Consider the following 15,794-nt stretch of genomic DNA (forward strand, 5'->3'; position numbering starts at 1 on the left):
TACCTCTTCTAGTTATATTTTTTAGGTAGGCTCTAATTTGATAGTTTAAAGCCTCGACTCTATATAAACATTTTTCTAAAATAAATGCATTGTAGGAAAAAGAATTGGGAAATTTATCAAAATGAACACAAGAGATCAACTATCTTTTTATTTAAATTCAAAATATCCACTGAAATACATGTGACCATGAGTTAGAATAGTTAAAAAGAGTGAATTGTTATTAAGTGTATTTAGAAAAATATCCCAAAATTATGAAAATATTTAAAACAAAATTTATTTTTGGAGGATAAAGACAAAAGTATTAGGCACAAATAACACTATCAATTCCGATGTCTATAATAACAACAAGTTAAAGAAAAGGTTATGTACTATAAGACCATTGATTTTTAGTATAAAGAGGTCACAATCACTTCAAGCTATTAGGTGTGGAATCAAATAGATGAAAGTATATCATAATATTCGAAAAAAAATTATTTTGGATTTTATGCTCAAACAATTATATATTGTCAACCACCTGATTTTAAATCTAAAAGTCAAAACAATTGTGATGTCCTTGCGTCAAAAATAAATGATCTCGTTGTATACATTTCCTTTAAAAAAAACGAGTTATATAGTGCCTTATATTTTTGAAAGACTACAAAACCGAAAGGTTAAATAAAACTATAACGTAATGATATCACTGATCAAATATAAGATTAATATTGGCAATTTGTTGATGCTCAAAAGTAGTAAAGGAATATTTGATAAATCTCGGCAGATAGGCAAGTAGCAAGGAAGGATATATTAAAGCAAATTTTAGTAGTTTTTGTTCAAAGTTATTTTAAAAAATATAAAATACAATAACATTTAATTTCCTTGGAAAAGCGAATTATTTGAAAGAGAAGATCATCCCCTTAAACGACAAGTTTTAATTTGAGTCTATGGTGGGCCCCTTCTTTCCCGTTTAGGTGATTATAGAAAATCCATGGTCATGAATGTCATCAACATCCAACATTGGATGTATGGAAATAAAAGGAGAGTAGTCTTGCCACTTGAGGCATATTACAAATATAATCCTTCCTCCATCACTTGTCATTATTAAAAGATCATGTAAAATATTATCCATGATGTATACAACATTCGATCAATTGATGGATGGTGATTGGTAGAAGATGACTCATGGGCACCCCCTTTTATGATGGGTCCCATTCTCTCTCTGACATGTTCTTTCGATTCTTCATTTTCTTTATTCTTTGTTCTTAAATCTGAGTTTTCCAACTCAAAACTACTCTTAGAGCCATAGATCTAAGGTTATTGCTTCAGATTTGAGCCTTTTTTTTCTCATAGCTGCCTCTTTTCTCTTTTTTTTCCCCTCCCATGTTTTTTATTTTTCCATTTTCTAGCCTTTTTTTTTCTTCTCTTTGGCCCTTTTTTTTTTTCTCTCTCCTCTCGTTCTTTCTTTTCTGCTCTTTGCTCTAGCTTCTTGATCATTCTTTCCCTCCCCCCCTCCCCCTCTCTCCACCTTTTATTCTTGTCCATCCCTTCCCCTCTCTCTCTCCACCTTCCTTTTTGTCTCTATTTTCTCCACCTCTTGCTATATTTTACCCTTCTCATCACTCTCTCTCTTTTACCCATCTAGTTTTCATTTGTTATTCTCTTTTGTTTTCCTAGCACCACTCATCTCTTTTCTGTTAGAGAGGAAGTAAGGTGTGCTAGGGGTGGGGGGGCTCCCCTTTTTTCTTTTCCCCATCCTTTTGTCTCTCATTTTCATCCTTTTCATCTCCCATCTTCCTTCCTTTCGTCTCGTTTAGTCATTTTTCACCTTGCATCGATGTCTTGTTCTTGATTTTTGGCCGCCTTTCCTTCGTTCAACTCTCTTCCTACTTAGGTTAACACTTAAGATGAGTTTTCCCTCCCGTTGACGATCAATATTCCATCGTGGCCTTCCCTCAAGCTTTGGGGACTTGCCTCGAGGGCTTTGAAGACCATATTTCTAGTTACTTAGTAACGCCTAAGATGGTGCTTCACCCTTAAGGGCCATAAGAGCCATGTCGTGATTTTCTATGTTCCCTGGTAGCTTGAAATTCCTACAAGTAGTTAGATACAGTTTCTTAGGGGAGCTTTAGAACTCACCTTCTCTTCCCCTCATCCTTTTTTCCCTCTTCACTGCATGTTAGCTCTATCATTTGTTTGGCTCCCACTCCCTTGTCGCTCTCTCTTTCGCATCTATTTTGACCTATCTCATGTGCCCTAGCTTTGATCGTTGGTTGTGTGTCGCAGCCATACTCTTATTGTTATTCTCTTGGGCGTCATTTCAGAGTAGGTTGTGCTCTGTTTTATGCTTATTTCTTGGCGCTGACCCAACCCCGACATGTGGGATCTCAATTGATGGGAAGGTATTTATGGGGTGTCCAATGGAGAATTTGGGTGGGGGAATCAAGGTCTTGTGGGGGATATCTTTGGATGTGCTTTGTGTAGTTTAGTTGGGGTCTTAGGCGGTAGGTGATGTGAAAGGAAAATATATGTTGTCTAGCAGGTTAATGTGGAAAGTGTATATTATAATTAATATATATGAGAACTGTAATTATAATATATTGTATTTTATGGTAAATTTGGGTATAATTTAGGTGTATGTGATTTGTTCTCTATTCTCTCATCTATAATTTGTTTATATATAACAAGCCTATATATTCATACAATTAATGGACACATAAAGTCTTTGCAAAGAAACCTGTGACTCTTCACGTGGTATCAAAGTTAGATTCAGCTTCGTTGTGTCAATTCCTGTAAGATTGAGTATGTTACTTTGTTACTTGATCATGTTCTTTTTTGTATGATCAATTATATTGTTTTGTAAATTGATCATGTTTGTCTGTCTGCAAGCTGTTGAATCCGTCTCAGAATGCTCCAAGTTCTATTGGCTCTTCCAAGTGCCATTCAATTTTCTCAGCTATCTCGATTGTTTTTCTGTCTTGGAGGAGATCTGAAGTTTTCGTTTGTTGATTAAGCATGCTCTATTTGAGCCTTATATTTATGAGGCTTGTTGAACTATCGTTGCTTGCACTTGCCCTGTTGTTCATATGTGCTTGTTGATCAAGCAATCTGAGCATGACAACAATTGCTTCGACTGGTCACACCATGCACCCGAAGATTTAACTGTTCGTTTTCTGCAACTTAGTATTTAAACTTTAGCTTCTCTTTCTCATAACATCTTGAGTTTGAGGGGAGCATAAAAGGAAAATATATATTGTCTACCAGGTTAATATGGATGGTGTATATTGTAATCAATATATATGAAAATGGTAGTTACAATATCCTGTATTTTATGGTAAATTTCACTATAATTAGGTGCTTGTGATTTTCTTTTTATTTTCTCTTATGTAATTTGTCTATATATGATAAGCTTATATATTCATACAATTAATGGACACAAAAGAGTCACTTCATAGAAACCTGAGAATCTTCATAGGTGAAACCCCATCTATAACGCCTTGTAAAGAGATATAATCAACGTGCATATATCCCACTAAAGTATAGTCATTTCAAAAGTTTCACGTTTTCCATGTTAGTATGCTCATTCTCAATTTATTTGCCATTTTCAAATAAAAAATGTAAATAATTTTGATTTCAAAGGTCCAAAGTTTATCAAAGTCCCTTAGTTGTAAACTTCAGAGTTTTTTATTTTTATGCAGGAACAACCTTAGATTTCTAAATTCCAAAGTTTTTGTTGGATGACAATACAAAAAATCAGTTCGATAGTACAAAAACAACGTCGGATTTTCAAATTGTGAGGTTTGTTTGTTAAATGACAATACACAAAGATTTTTGGATTTTAAAAATCCAAATATTTTCTTTTGAATCAAGGCCACTTTGATTATATTAGACTAACAAAGCTCCAAGTCAAGGTATTTTCAGGAAAATATCCAAAAATAGAAAATATGGGTACGAATGTAATATTAGTAACTTATGGGGCATTTTTATTATCAACATCATAGCTTTTTTTCAACTAATTGGGGTTGGTTATAAGAATCTTAATATGTCATTATGTTTTATTAAGAGTCGTACCTTCAGTGAGACCATATTGGTGGATTTGTATATTAACGATATATTAAAAAAAAAGTAGTTTGTGCTTTAGGGATGCACACTTCTACACTGACGTCCCCTGACGCATGTAAGTTCCATCATGGAGATGGATGTTGGAAAATAATAGCTCCGAAAAAATTTTGAAATCCATGGTGTTAAAATTATGTAAAAAAAATTAATTTTTATGTTTTAATATTTTTTTAGGCTACTACTTATCATTGTTGGTATTTTATATTCCTCACCATTTTGAATCCACAATCTATCTCTAAAATAGGTTTTTAGAGACAAAACTCATTTGAACAGGTAGATCGACTCGACTCAGAAAAATAGAATTGTGAAGGATATTTACGTGAATTTTGTAAGAAGTATTTAGAGAGTATGCCGACTCACACTATTTTTGTGTGGCCTCTCTACAAATTATATCTTAAAGATATATTTTCAATCCAAAATTTTAGAGTTCAATAATGTCAACCATGACAATTATTTAAATTTGAAATTTTATTTTTTAAATATAAATATTATTTTTTGAATTTCTTTCTTCATTATCTATTTTAACTTTTAGTGGATGTAACATTTTTAACATCCATCTTAGAGATGGATGTTAGACAAGGGAATGCAAGCTGACACACCAAAACTGTGTCCCTTTTCAAAGGGATGAAGTTTCTATAATGCTCAGACTTTATGAAACAAAATAAAGCCTCACCTCATATTCTCATCCAGAAAGTACTTTTGACAACCAAAATCTCTATTATGACTCTAAAATCAATTTACAATATTGACAATAAATTTTGAAAATTAAAAAAATTTGAAACTTAAAAAATAATATAGATCTTGCCGATTTATGAACACTTATATTTAAGGTAAAATAGACAATCTAGATAATTTGTTACAATATATATTATTTTTAAATTTTAAAATCCTAATTTTTTTTCACAACCATAATGTTAAAGCCAAAATGATTATTGCAAAGGTTCTCCAATACTTTTTAACTATAACTTTCGATGTGTTACGAGATGAGGCTTTTATTTGTTTTGATAGGGCTGCGGCCCTATCATAACATTTTCTTTTTCAAAGAGATATGGACGGTTCTGTTTCGGCTCTGATATTTACGTTTCTAAAGAATCTAATCAATCCACCCTTGATTTCGAAACCGAAACTAACTGAAATCATCCGAAATTTTGAACCGCCGCAATTTGGAACCACTGGGAAGCAGAAATCGCCAATCTTCCGTTCAGCGCCACTTTGACGGGTGGGTTCGGCGGCGCCTATTACTTGCAGACCGCTGATAAAATTTCCCGTAACATAAAATCCTTGTTTTCAGGCCGGAAAATTGCCGGAAAATTGAAAAATCGCCGTGAAATCTGATTTTCCGGGTCCAAATTCCAAAACACCTTGAAGTTCATCACTAGTGCCACTTTCTAAGCATTTTCAGTGGAAAAACCTGTCATATAACAACTGGAAGCTCAGGTTCCTGACTTAGTTCTGGAAGGAGAGGTAGAAGCAAGGTAAACTGATAAATTTCATTCAATATTGAAGTTTTAGTTATCTATATTCAAGGAAAAGTGCATAAGTTTGTTGATCGTTTGCTTTTGGTTGTAGACAAGTAGAATTACAGCAATTTAATGGGATTTTACATCTGCATTGAATAGTTTCACTGCTGTGTTGTTTTTCACTGGTATGTTTAATAGGAAATAAGCTCGGTCAAATGTTCAGTTTTATGGCTCTTAAATTCAGCATTTGATTATCCGTATAAACAATTAAGCAGCTTTTCGTTCAGGGGTTTATGAAAATTTTATTTTTATTTCATTTATTATGAACTCAAGAGCTGGTCTCCGCATATTGAAACTTAAAATTCAGTTGAAGTTTGTTTAGACTCTGTGTTTTTTTCTTGATTGGTGAGTGTGTTTTTATGTTTTTATATTTCTATGCACTCATTGTAAACCTAGTAAATTGCTGGAATAAGGCATTTCATCAATAATTGTTTATTTTTCTTTTTCTAATCTTCTATTTGCTTTGCTGATCAGAGAGACATAAATAGCTAAACATAGTAGAACTGGATATTTCCAGAAATGACCACTTTTAAGATTTAATGAAGATCCAAAAGCTAATTATGAAAAAAAAAAAAAAATCCAAAAGCTTCATGTCATGCAGACAAGATGTTTTTTATTTGGAAAATTTTGTTAGGAAAATATTTTTCCTTTTATTTTCTTTTCCTGGATGAAAGTATCTAAAGAAATGAAGAGCAAGAGAGTCACCAAATAACTACCCTGTGAGAGACCATGTACTTGTGTTAGCCTTGTTTAAAAAATATAGTCTAACTACAAATTTTCTATCAGCAAAGACGAATTTCGCTGTCTTTTGTAGTTTCACATTTCTTTTCTTTTTTATTTGTTTTAAAACAGTTACGAGTTTACTATGAAGCATTGGCCAATGCTTAAAATGAGACTATTGTACTGTTATTACTTTCTTCATTGACATGGTAATAAGTTCCCAGCTTTAATAAATTACACAAATATAAACAGATGGGTTCGGAAGATGGGGTCATAGAAGTTGATCGTATAGAGAGGAGATTATTATCAGATGAGCAATCTCAAGAAGATAATGAAGTTGGTGATGAGACTGTCTTATACAAAGCATCCTTTGAGGAGATGGAAGATAATTTTGTCAAATATCAGACTACTCAATGGGTTATGTATTCTTTACTTCTAATTGTAGCATGGGGGGCGGGGCTAATCATGTTGCTTTATCTGCCTATAAGGAGATACATTGTTCGGAGAGACTTTAGATCGAGAAAGTTGTATGTCACCCCAAATGCTATAATTTACAAGGTATGTGGAGATTCTTTGCTTTGTTTCTTAATTTGAAATATTGACTTATTTACAATTGTATGTCATCATCGTCAAAGCCTTTTCCCAACTAATTGGGGTCGGTTACACGAATCCTGAGCTACCATTATGCTTTATTAAGGGTTACTCTCAGGGAGGCCATAAGTCCCCCTATGTTTTTCTCACTACCTCTAACCATGTCCTTTTGGGCCTGCCCCTTTCTCTTTTTGAGCCTTCCACTTGAACTCACTCGCACCTCCTAATAGGTGTTGTACTGGTTTTGCGCCACACGTAGTCAGTCCACCTAGTCGACTCTCTCTCATCTTATCACCTATTGGTGCCACACCTAAATTTTTCCAAATGTATTCATTTCAAGCTATCCCTTCTTGTCTTGCCACTCATCCATCTCAACATCCTCATCTCCGCTACACTCATTCTATGGGTATATTATTTTTTGACCGCTCAACATTCCGCCCCATAGAGCAAAGTTGGTCTCATAACTGCCCTATAGAATTTGCCCTTCAGCTTCATTGGTATTGCGGCAATCACATAAAATTCCGGTTGTAGATATCCACTTCGCCCACCAAATTCTAATTCTATGTGCGACATCTTCCCCAATCTCTCCATATTCTTGACCCAAGATATTGAAAGTGCATTCTTTTTGGTATTTCCTGATCATCAATCTTTTTGTCTGTTTCCTGACCTTCAATCTTAACTACTTCCTCGTCTCTACCCCTATTATTATTAAACTTGCATCCCATATACTATGTCTTAGTTCAGCTAATTTTAGAAACTTTAAATTGTAGAGCATTCCTCCAAATATCTAACTTTGTGCTAACATTGTTTCAGGTCTCATCGATCAAAACTATGTATTTACAAGTGTATGTCAATGTCTTATTTGGTGTTCATGGAAAAGTTTGGTTTTAGATACTTGATATTTCTATATGCGGCATGTCCTTTGCCATGTGCATCTTTGTTTGATGACTATTTGAACTTTGAATATTGAAGCACATTGCCCAACTGACTTGGGAGTTGGGGCTAGATTTATGTGGTACAAAATCTGATGCGTGATTATTACAGAAAAAATGAACCAATTTTCTTCTGATTTTGAAAGTTTAGGTGGACTTTGGGAAAGGCTGATCGGGGAAACTTACTTATTATTAAAGGTAGATTGGGAAGCTTGCTTCATATTATGTACATGCAAGTGATAAGCTTAAATCTGCTGAATTATTTAGAATGCTATGTGTTCTCTTGTCTGGTGTTTACACCACAAAATGTTGGTAAGTAATTTCCTTGATCTTTGTAATTTTTGAAAATTTGTTCATATTTTATTCATGAAATTGGTGTCAATACTTTTTGCAACTGATTTTTGAAGGCAAATATGCCTGCCAACCAACTTGAAGTACCTAGAGTTTGTTCACACAAGAAAAAGTACTTAAGCTCTAAAGTTTACACTGTCATTCTCACTTGAACTTGTAAGGGTGGTTATTGTGTTTCTAAATAAGAAAACACATTACATGTGGCTCCTGAGTCGTGAATCTATCCTGTAGTAACACTATCCCAATCAGTGTTTACACAATTATTAATTACTTTTTGCATGTTTCATTGAATGTGAGCTCTTGCTAAACTTTAAAATGCTTTCGTAGCTATGGTATTACATCGATTTTGTAGCTTACAATTTCTACTGGTTTCTGCAGGTTACGAGACCGGTGTTCTTGCCTTGTTTTGGTGTACTCAAGAAAGAAAAGCATGTACTTCTTCCTTCTGTAACAGATGTAGTAGTTGAACAAGGTAAGATGATTCAGCATATATTGTGCAGCAATCATTAAATATTGAGAAGTGATAGAGCCTTTTGTCTTTTATGTTTCTGATAAGTCATTTATTTTTCTTTGGAGATTCTCTACAATGGAAGTCGACTATCCTCTACAATCCCCCCTGCTTGGGAACCAGCCTTTGTTAGCTTTTTTATGAAATGGTCAAAGGTTATCTTTCTAGAGCTAAACAACTCTTGGAAATCTTCAAGTACTAATGTTCAAAAACTCGCTAGGAGGACTTTTTCAAACCTGTACATATCAACCAGTGATACTTCGCACTTTTATGAGACTTCCAATTTTACAAACCACATTTTGATTCTGACCTTTCTAAATTCTTCTCTTATAGGCGGCTATAAAATGATGTTGATCTTGATTCTTTCTACTCTCACCACCTTCCTTGCTCCGATCCCTCTGGCATTTTACAATTGTGTTCAGTCCATGGCTACCAACTTCCCATTTTTTGAAGGTTGACTTCATCCAGGATGCTTGAACACAGATTCTATATATAGAAATTCAAAGCATAATATCCTAAAAGCCTTTTGTAGTAAATACATATGGTGCTTTTAGAATTCGTTATGGTCAGTGTCTTTATCCTCTTGAACCTTGAACAAATAAGAAATACACTCTTAAAAAGTTAAAGTTTAGAAATTCAGGATCATAACCTTCTCTTGTTTTGAAATTAAGTTGTAAGTTGTAACCTCTTTCTCATGTGCTCGGATGATGTAGAGTTAATGGCAATGGTGGCTGAGGGCTACCTCTGTGAGACACTGTTAACTGGGTTGGGCACGCTTATGAAATGATATTGGCATGAAAGAAATGTATTCATTTGTTTAGGCAAATTTTTTTTTACCCGTGTAAGTGACTACATTGTGTTAAAATCACCTTCTTGAGAATAAAAATATTGATGAAATGATGGAGAAAATGGCCACTTGTAATATATAGTTACATTTGCCCTGAAGTACTCTCAACTATTTGGAGGTATACTTACCATTTATAGATGTGCTTCATCACCTCTTTTGGTGATGATGCAAAAAAAGTTGCCCTTTGTATTTGAGAAAAAACTGCCTTCTCTTTCTAGAGTTTCTATATCATCAAAAACACGGCTGTTATCGGTACAATTTTTGGGTTAACACTGTGAGACGCTCTCAGCAGAATCTTTTAAAACTTCCATACACCTCAAAAATAGTTCTTGGCTTCTACAGGATACTTGCAGTCCAAGTTTGGCATATACTCTATTAGACTAGAGAATTCAGGTGTAAGAAGGCCTCCAAGTGATGACATTCAGATTCAAGGGATTGTTCATCCAAGGGCATTCAGGAAGGTAATACACCAATTTGAAGTTCCATTGTGTCAGTGGAAACAGATAGTGGAAATAACTTTCAAGTGCATTAGACCATAGTCCATTGGAATATGTTATAGTTTGCCTTTACTGATATTAATTAATGACTTATTCTGCCTAGGCCATCCTAGTTCTTCTCGCAAACATGAGGAAAGAGGGTCTAGCCAGAGAAGTCTCTGTTAATGAAGGGATGCCAAGTTTTGGGTCTGGTTTCCACTGCCCTCCTCCGCTATGGGCACGGATTAATGTGGAGAACCGGTTGACGCCTCGATCAGTATGTGTTTGTGTGCCTTTTTATATTTACTTTTCCTTCTTCTACATAGTAATTCATCTGGACCAAGGACACAGTATATGCTATAGCATGAATGAAAATATAAATTACTTCATCGTGTACATTACGTTGTATTTCATCTTCCTCTTTGTGATTGTGTTGGTTTCTGTCAAGGGAAAGTATATAATAATCTAATGTGAACTAAAAAACATTATTGATAAAAAAATTTTGAACTATGAAAAGAGATAGTCCACTGGTATCATCACTATCCAATGAAGTTATGGGTGGTGTTGAAGAGTGGGTGGGACAAAATAGAGCAACACATCGCCCCAGTGGTGGGTTACTCTCTCCATCACGATCCATTTAATTGGATTTGATGACCTGAATGAGTTCTGTGTATTTACATATTACATTGGGTTATAGCATGCTTTCCCTCTTGTTAAAATAAATGTTTTTTTTTTTCTTATGAGAGTTCCATTGTCAAACATGGGGTTGTGGCTAACATTCACCTCCATAGCCTGCCTAGCATAAAAGACCAATTACAAGAAAAAAGAGCATTAGTTAAGAGAACCTCTTAGTTCTTGGAATATGAACTCATGAATTGCTGGTTTTTGCTGGTGTTGATTGAAGATGTCACCTTGTGCTCTTTACCATGATGCATTCCATTCTTCGGAAGAATTGATATTGCAGAAACTTGAGGAAGTTGGAAGTTCTGTGAAGGTGAAGATAAAATAAAGTCAATTTCTCCATTTACTGTGTTTCTTGTTTGGATTTGCTGCGTGTGTGTGCATGCATGTGCTCGCATACATCACCGAGAGAGAGAGAGAGAAAGAGAGAGAGAGAGAGAGAGAGAGAGAGAGAGAGAGAGAGAGTCCTGGTGTATAATGAATTTTCTTTTTGCTCTTTTATTTGATATGATGTTGCATCTGAATGGATGGGGCTGCAGAGGGTTCAGAGTTTGATTGAGGTTCAAAATCCAAATCAACAGACACTGTCACTTGAAGCAACTCTGCTGAGGAGTGTATGATGATATAGGTACCTTTCGTAGTCTCTTCTTGTGCTCCTGTTCTAACTTTGCTGATTTTTGTCTTCCCATATTTATTGGAAAGTCCTGAATCTTTCTAGATAAAAAGCGTCTCATGTTTTTGAGAATGGCTAAAATAATATTATCACCTAGAAACACCATTATTTACTTAAAACAGGTGATTAATTTACATATGACTCTTCTAAAAGAATCTATTCCTTGATAAATATTTAAAAAATTGTCATTCTTGGGATACTAGTCTGTTATAGTTTTCTGACAACCTTGAGAAGGCTTTTAAAAACTGACCAACTTTTAAGTATTATATCATCTACAGTTCTTTGCATTTACCTGGCTATTACTGTCATTGATGGAAAAAAAAAGAAAGAAGAATGCATGGGCTCCAACTGAGAGAGAGAGAGAGAGAGAGAGAGAGAGAGAGAGAGGAAAAGTACATTACAAGACAATGCTATAAAAAAGCGACAGAATTTCTTATGATGTCTGGCTCTGATGTTTCAGGTTCTATACATTAACCATGTAGCGTACTACAAAAATGATTGGGATTTCCATAGGATATATGTCATGCTTGGATCTGAAGAGTTACATTTATCCAAGTCAGATTTCACACAGTTTGTTGATGAACACCACATGCTCATGTGGAAGCATTTGCTCACTGCTGCCATCTACGTTGTTATGTTCGGAAATCAAAGAGTTTGATGGGTTTCAAACTTTATTTCTGTTTAATGCATGGGCTGCTGCTGCTTTTTTTGTGATATAAAGTTTGTCAGAGTCAAAATTTCCTTGGTGTAAATATATATACATAATGAATGAATCTTGTAATAATGGAGAATGAACCTAAATTGTTGATTAGTTTTGTGATATTTGTATGTTGAGGATTTTGGCTGAAACTTACCTGGTTTGCATTTTTTTAACCAATAAAATTCACAATAAGAAGCATTAAGAGGAAAGAAAATTGTTTCATGCGGGCTTGACCGCATTTCTACAATATGTGGTCCAGAGGTAAAGATGGATGCAAATAGGTGGTCCATCTAAAAACAAGTGTAACTAACTGTCCAAATGTTTTCTTGATATAATTATTATTTTTAGTTTTCAATTTTATTTTATTTTTTTCATATTCATGATCTCCATGTTAAAAATTATATATTCTTTAAAAATTAAGATCAATTTAAATTTAAAAACTATATTTATTGCCAAGCCTGTATTTCTACATTATGCCAGCTCGTTGCATAGAAACCATGTCCAAAGAGGAAACCTCTCCTACTCTAGTTATGTGTGTGATTACTCATCCTAGCTTATCTTCTCTCTGTTATTCCAATTTTTTTTTGGATGTCTTCAAAGAGAAACCTCTTTCTAGCTCTTAAAAACTTGACCGTAAGGAGAAGAAATCTCTAAAAGTTAAAGGAAAATGTTTTGATCGGGCTGCACCACTATCAAAATAAGTAAAGCTTCACCTCGATACTCATAAAAAATTGTAGTAATAGCGTCGAAGAACCTTTAAATTAATAATCTTGACCTTGACCATTATGGTTATGAAAAAATTAGATTTTGAAGCCCTGAAAATGGTGTATGTTTTAACATATTATCTACACTCTCCGTTTTCAAGTGTTCATGGATGTGTAAGATTTATATATATTTTTTAGCTACAAATTTTGTAATCGGTGGTGGAAATTCATTGTAGAATCATCATGGAGATTTCTATGCTAAAAATGTTTTTTGAATGAGGTTTCAAGATGAAGCTTTATTTTTTTCCATATGACTTGTGCTTTATCAAACTGCATCCAAAAGTTAATAAGTAGCCACTAACAATAAGTAGTGTTGAGATATCTTTTTTTTTTTTTTTTTGGACAAAGTGACGTTTATTGCTTGTTAACAAAAGACATGATTTTTATGTAGGTAGGCCCCACATCAACATTGTTATCAATATCCAAGCTTCATCCAATTATTTGGGTTGCCTTAGAGCAATCTATTTGAACTAAATCGCACTTTCTAACTGAAGTTGTGTATGCAGACATGCCCAACTGAATCGCACTTTCTAACTGAAACACGCTGCAATCTACACTGTCCAATTAAATTGGACAATATGGGTTTTATACAGGCAAGTGGCCTGCCCATATAGTCAAATTTCTTCATTGGGATTGTATACTATGAAGCCATTTATATTTATTACGAAGAGATCACAATTATTCCTACCCATTAAATGCTAAATCGGATAGTCGGGGGTTTGTTCCTATTGAACTTTAAATCTAATCAATGACATTTTTGTAACCACTCAATTTAAAATGCCAAGGATAATTATGACTTTCCTGTACCAAAAGTAAATGGTCTCTTTATATATTTTTCTTTAACAGGATTGTCTACTATGAGACCATTTACCTTTGTTATAAAGAAATCACAATTATTCATATCCATTAGATATTAAATTGGATGGCTGAGGTCTATTACAAAGTTCGAGAATTTTTATGTTGAACTTTGACTCTAGTCAATGAGGCGTCTCTTTACGTACCTCTCCATGAATTTTTATGATCCGTGGAGTGAAAGGTGTTCCACCAAACATGTCATTCTCTCTCTTGTACACACCTGCTTAACCCATCACCATTCACCCACGATTTCGAAGACTACGAACTGTATGTCTACACTATTACCGTGATCACAGTGCAGTAATTGCAGCTTCAAATTTTTGGGTATTATGCAAAAACTATTTTCATATTTGTGTAAAAAGCACCGTTGTCACTAGACGATAGGCAAACAATAACGTTGGGGTAGGTTTAGAGCCTATGTTCCCGTTTGGATCTCAACTTTTTTTAGCTCTAGGAATAAAATTTCTTTATAGTCGCGTTGGAATAAGTGGCATGCAAGCATGGTGTGCTTCAATAGGGTCAATTCTAAGCGAAATTCCCCCGACAATAACATAGTTCTACCGATAGGTACAAGCCTATACGATAGAAAAACCCATCTTACCACCAACGGCATTATTATCATCATCATAGCGTTTTTTCTATTAATTAAAGTCAATTATACGAATTTTGGTCTGTGATTCTGTTCTCAATAAGATCATAAGTCTCCATATCTTGCAACTAGCAGCAAAAAGTGTAAATAGTTCAATAATAATGCCCATTTTTCCATCTTTGTTCATAAGAGCAAGTAAATATAAATTTATGATATTGCCCTCGGCCCATACCGACTGAGCTTTAATGCACATTTTAAAATTTAGTTCCAGCAATGATATCAAGATCGGGCTGACCATCGAACCAGTGAGGTTTGGTCTAATCAAAATCAGTCTAACCACTGATCAAATTAATTGGACTGGATTATAGAAAAATGAAAGAAAATAGATATAAAAAAAAATATAAAATGTATTTAATGAATTTGCCCAAATTCATATTGACGGTAAAACTAGTTAAAATCAACAGGTTTAGCCGGTTAGATGTTTGTTTTGATTGATTTTGACTAAATCTGACTTTTGCCTTGGACTTAATTGACTAAAACACTGGTCGGCAGTTGGACCGGCTGGATATGAGCGTGATAACTATGAATTCCATAAACAATGACTTATTTGAAGAGAGAGAGAAATATGAATAGGTAGCATCTTTTAATCTAGACTCCAAGTGTGCGAAAAAGGTTTAGGGAGAGAGAAGGCTCCAAGTATGCGAAAAAAAAATTTAAGGCAGAGAGTAATCAAATTTCATTGAGCGAGGTTTAAGGTTTTCGGTGAGACTTGGAGCAATTCCATATTATTTTGTATCTTAAGAGAAAGAGCGGGGCATGGTATTATTAGGATTGGACCGGCTATTGAACTGAGTTTAGTCTAGTCAAAATCAGTTCGAAAGTTAGTCGAGAACTGGTCGGAACTTATTTTAGTAAGAAAAAAAAAAGGAAAGATCTATCATAATTTTAAAATATAACATATATTTAAAAAATTTGCCGAATTTCATTTTGATGGTGGATCCGGCCAAAACCACTCTGGTAGACCTGCCAAAACCACTCAAACATTGGTTTCGACTAAACTTAATTTTTTTCTTCAACCAAATCGACCCAGACACGAATTGGCGATCTAGCTCATCAAAGCTATACTTCGGTCCGATCATGATAATTATGCTATTAGGAATATAAGCATGCGTACACGTGCCCTTTGAGGGGCCATACATGAACAGCCGTTAAAAGTTCGTTTGAATGCATGAAATTTTAGAAATAGTGTTGGTTTTTGTTCACTTGACAATAGCCACAGTATCTGCTTGATCTGCCACTATTCATGTGAGATTCTTTTTGTAACCGTGCTTATTCACCTAATAATACTATTGTACTGCCTGTTAGATAAAAATAAATAAAATAAAAGATGCCTATCATCAGTACCAAAATAATACGGAAAATATCATTAAAATGGTCACATTGCCTCATTGATTTATCAAAAATCAGTGGTATGGTTAAATTGACAATTTTACTA

The 15,794-nt window shown here is 34.3% G+C and overlaps 1 protein-coding gene across 1 annotated transcript; it reads left to right on the plus strand.

Annotated features, from left to right (window-relative positions):
• The first annotated feature begins 5,307 nt into the window (after positions 1-5,307).
• LOC18433747 (uncharacterized) lies at positions 5,308-12,240 on the plus strand. The gene is made up of 8 exons (XM_006843828.4): positions 5,308-5,567; positions 6,585-6,890; positions 8,585-8,678; positions 9,904-10,022; positions 10,162-10,314; positions 10,942-11,031; positions 11,258-11,346; positions 11,852-12,240. The coding sequence occupies exons 2-7, from the start codon at positions 6,585-6,587 to the stop codon at positions 11,336-11,338; spliced, it is 843 nt and encodes a 280-aa protein (XP_006843891.2). The 5' UTR covers positions 5,308-5,567; the 3' UTR covers positions 11,339-11,346; positions 11,852-12,240.
• The last annotated feature ends 3,554 nt before the right edge of the window (positions 12,241-15,794 follow it).

The sequence above is a fragment of the Amborella trichopoda genome, chromosome 12, assembly GCF_054954075.1.
Source record: "Amborella trichopoda isolate Santa Cruz 75 chromosome 12, AtrichopodaSantaCruz75HAP2 v2.0, whole genome shotgun sequence".
NCBI classification, from domain to species: domain Eukaryota; kingdom Viridiplantae; phylum Streptophyta; class Magnoliopsida; order Amborellales; family Amborellaceae; genus Amborella; species Amborella trichopoda.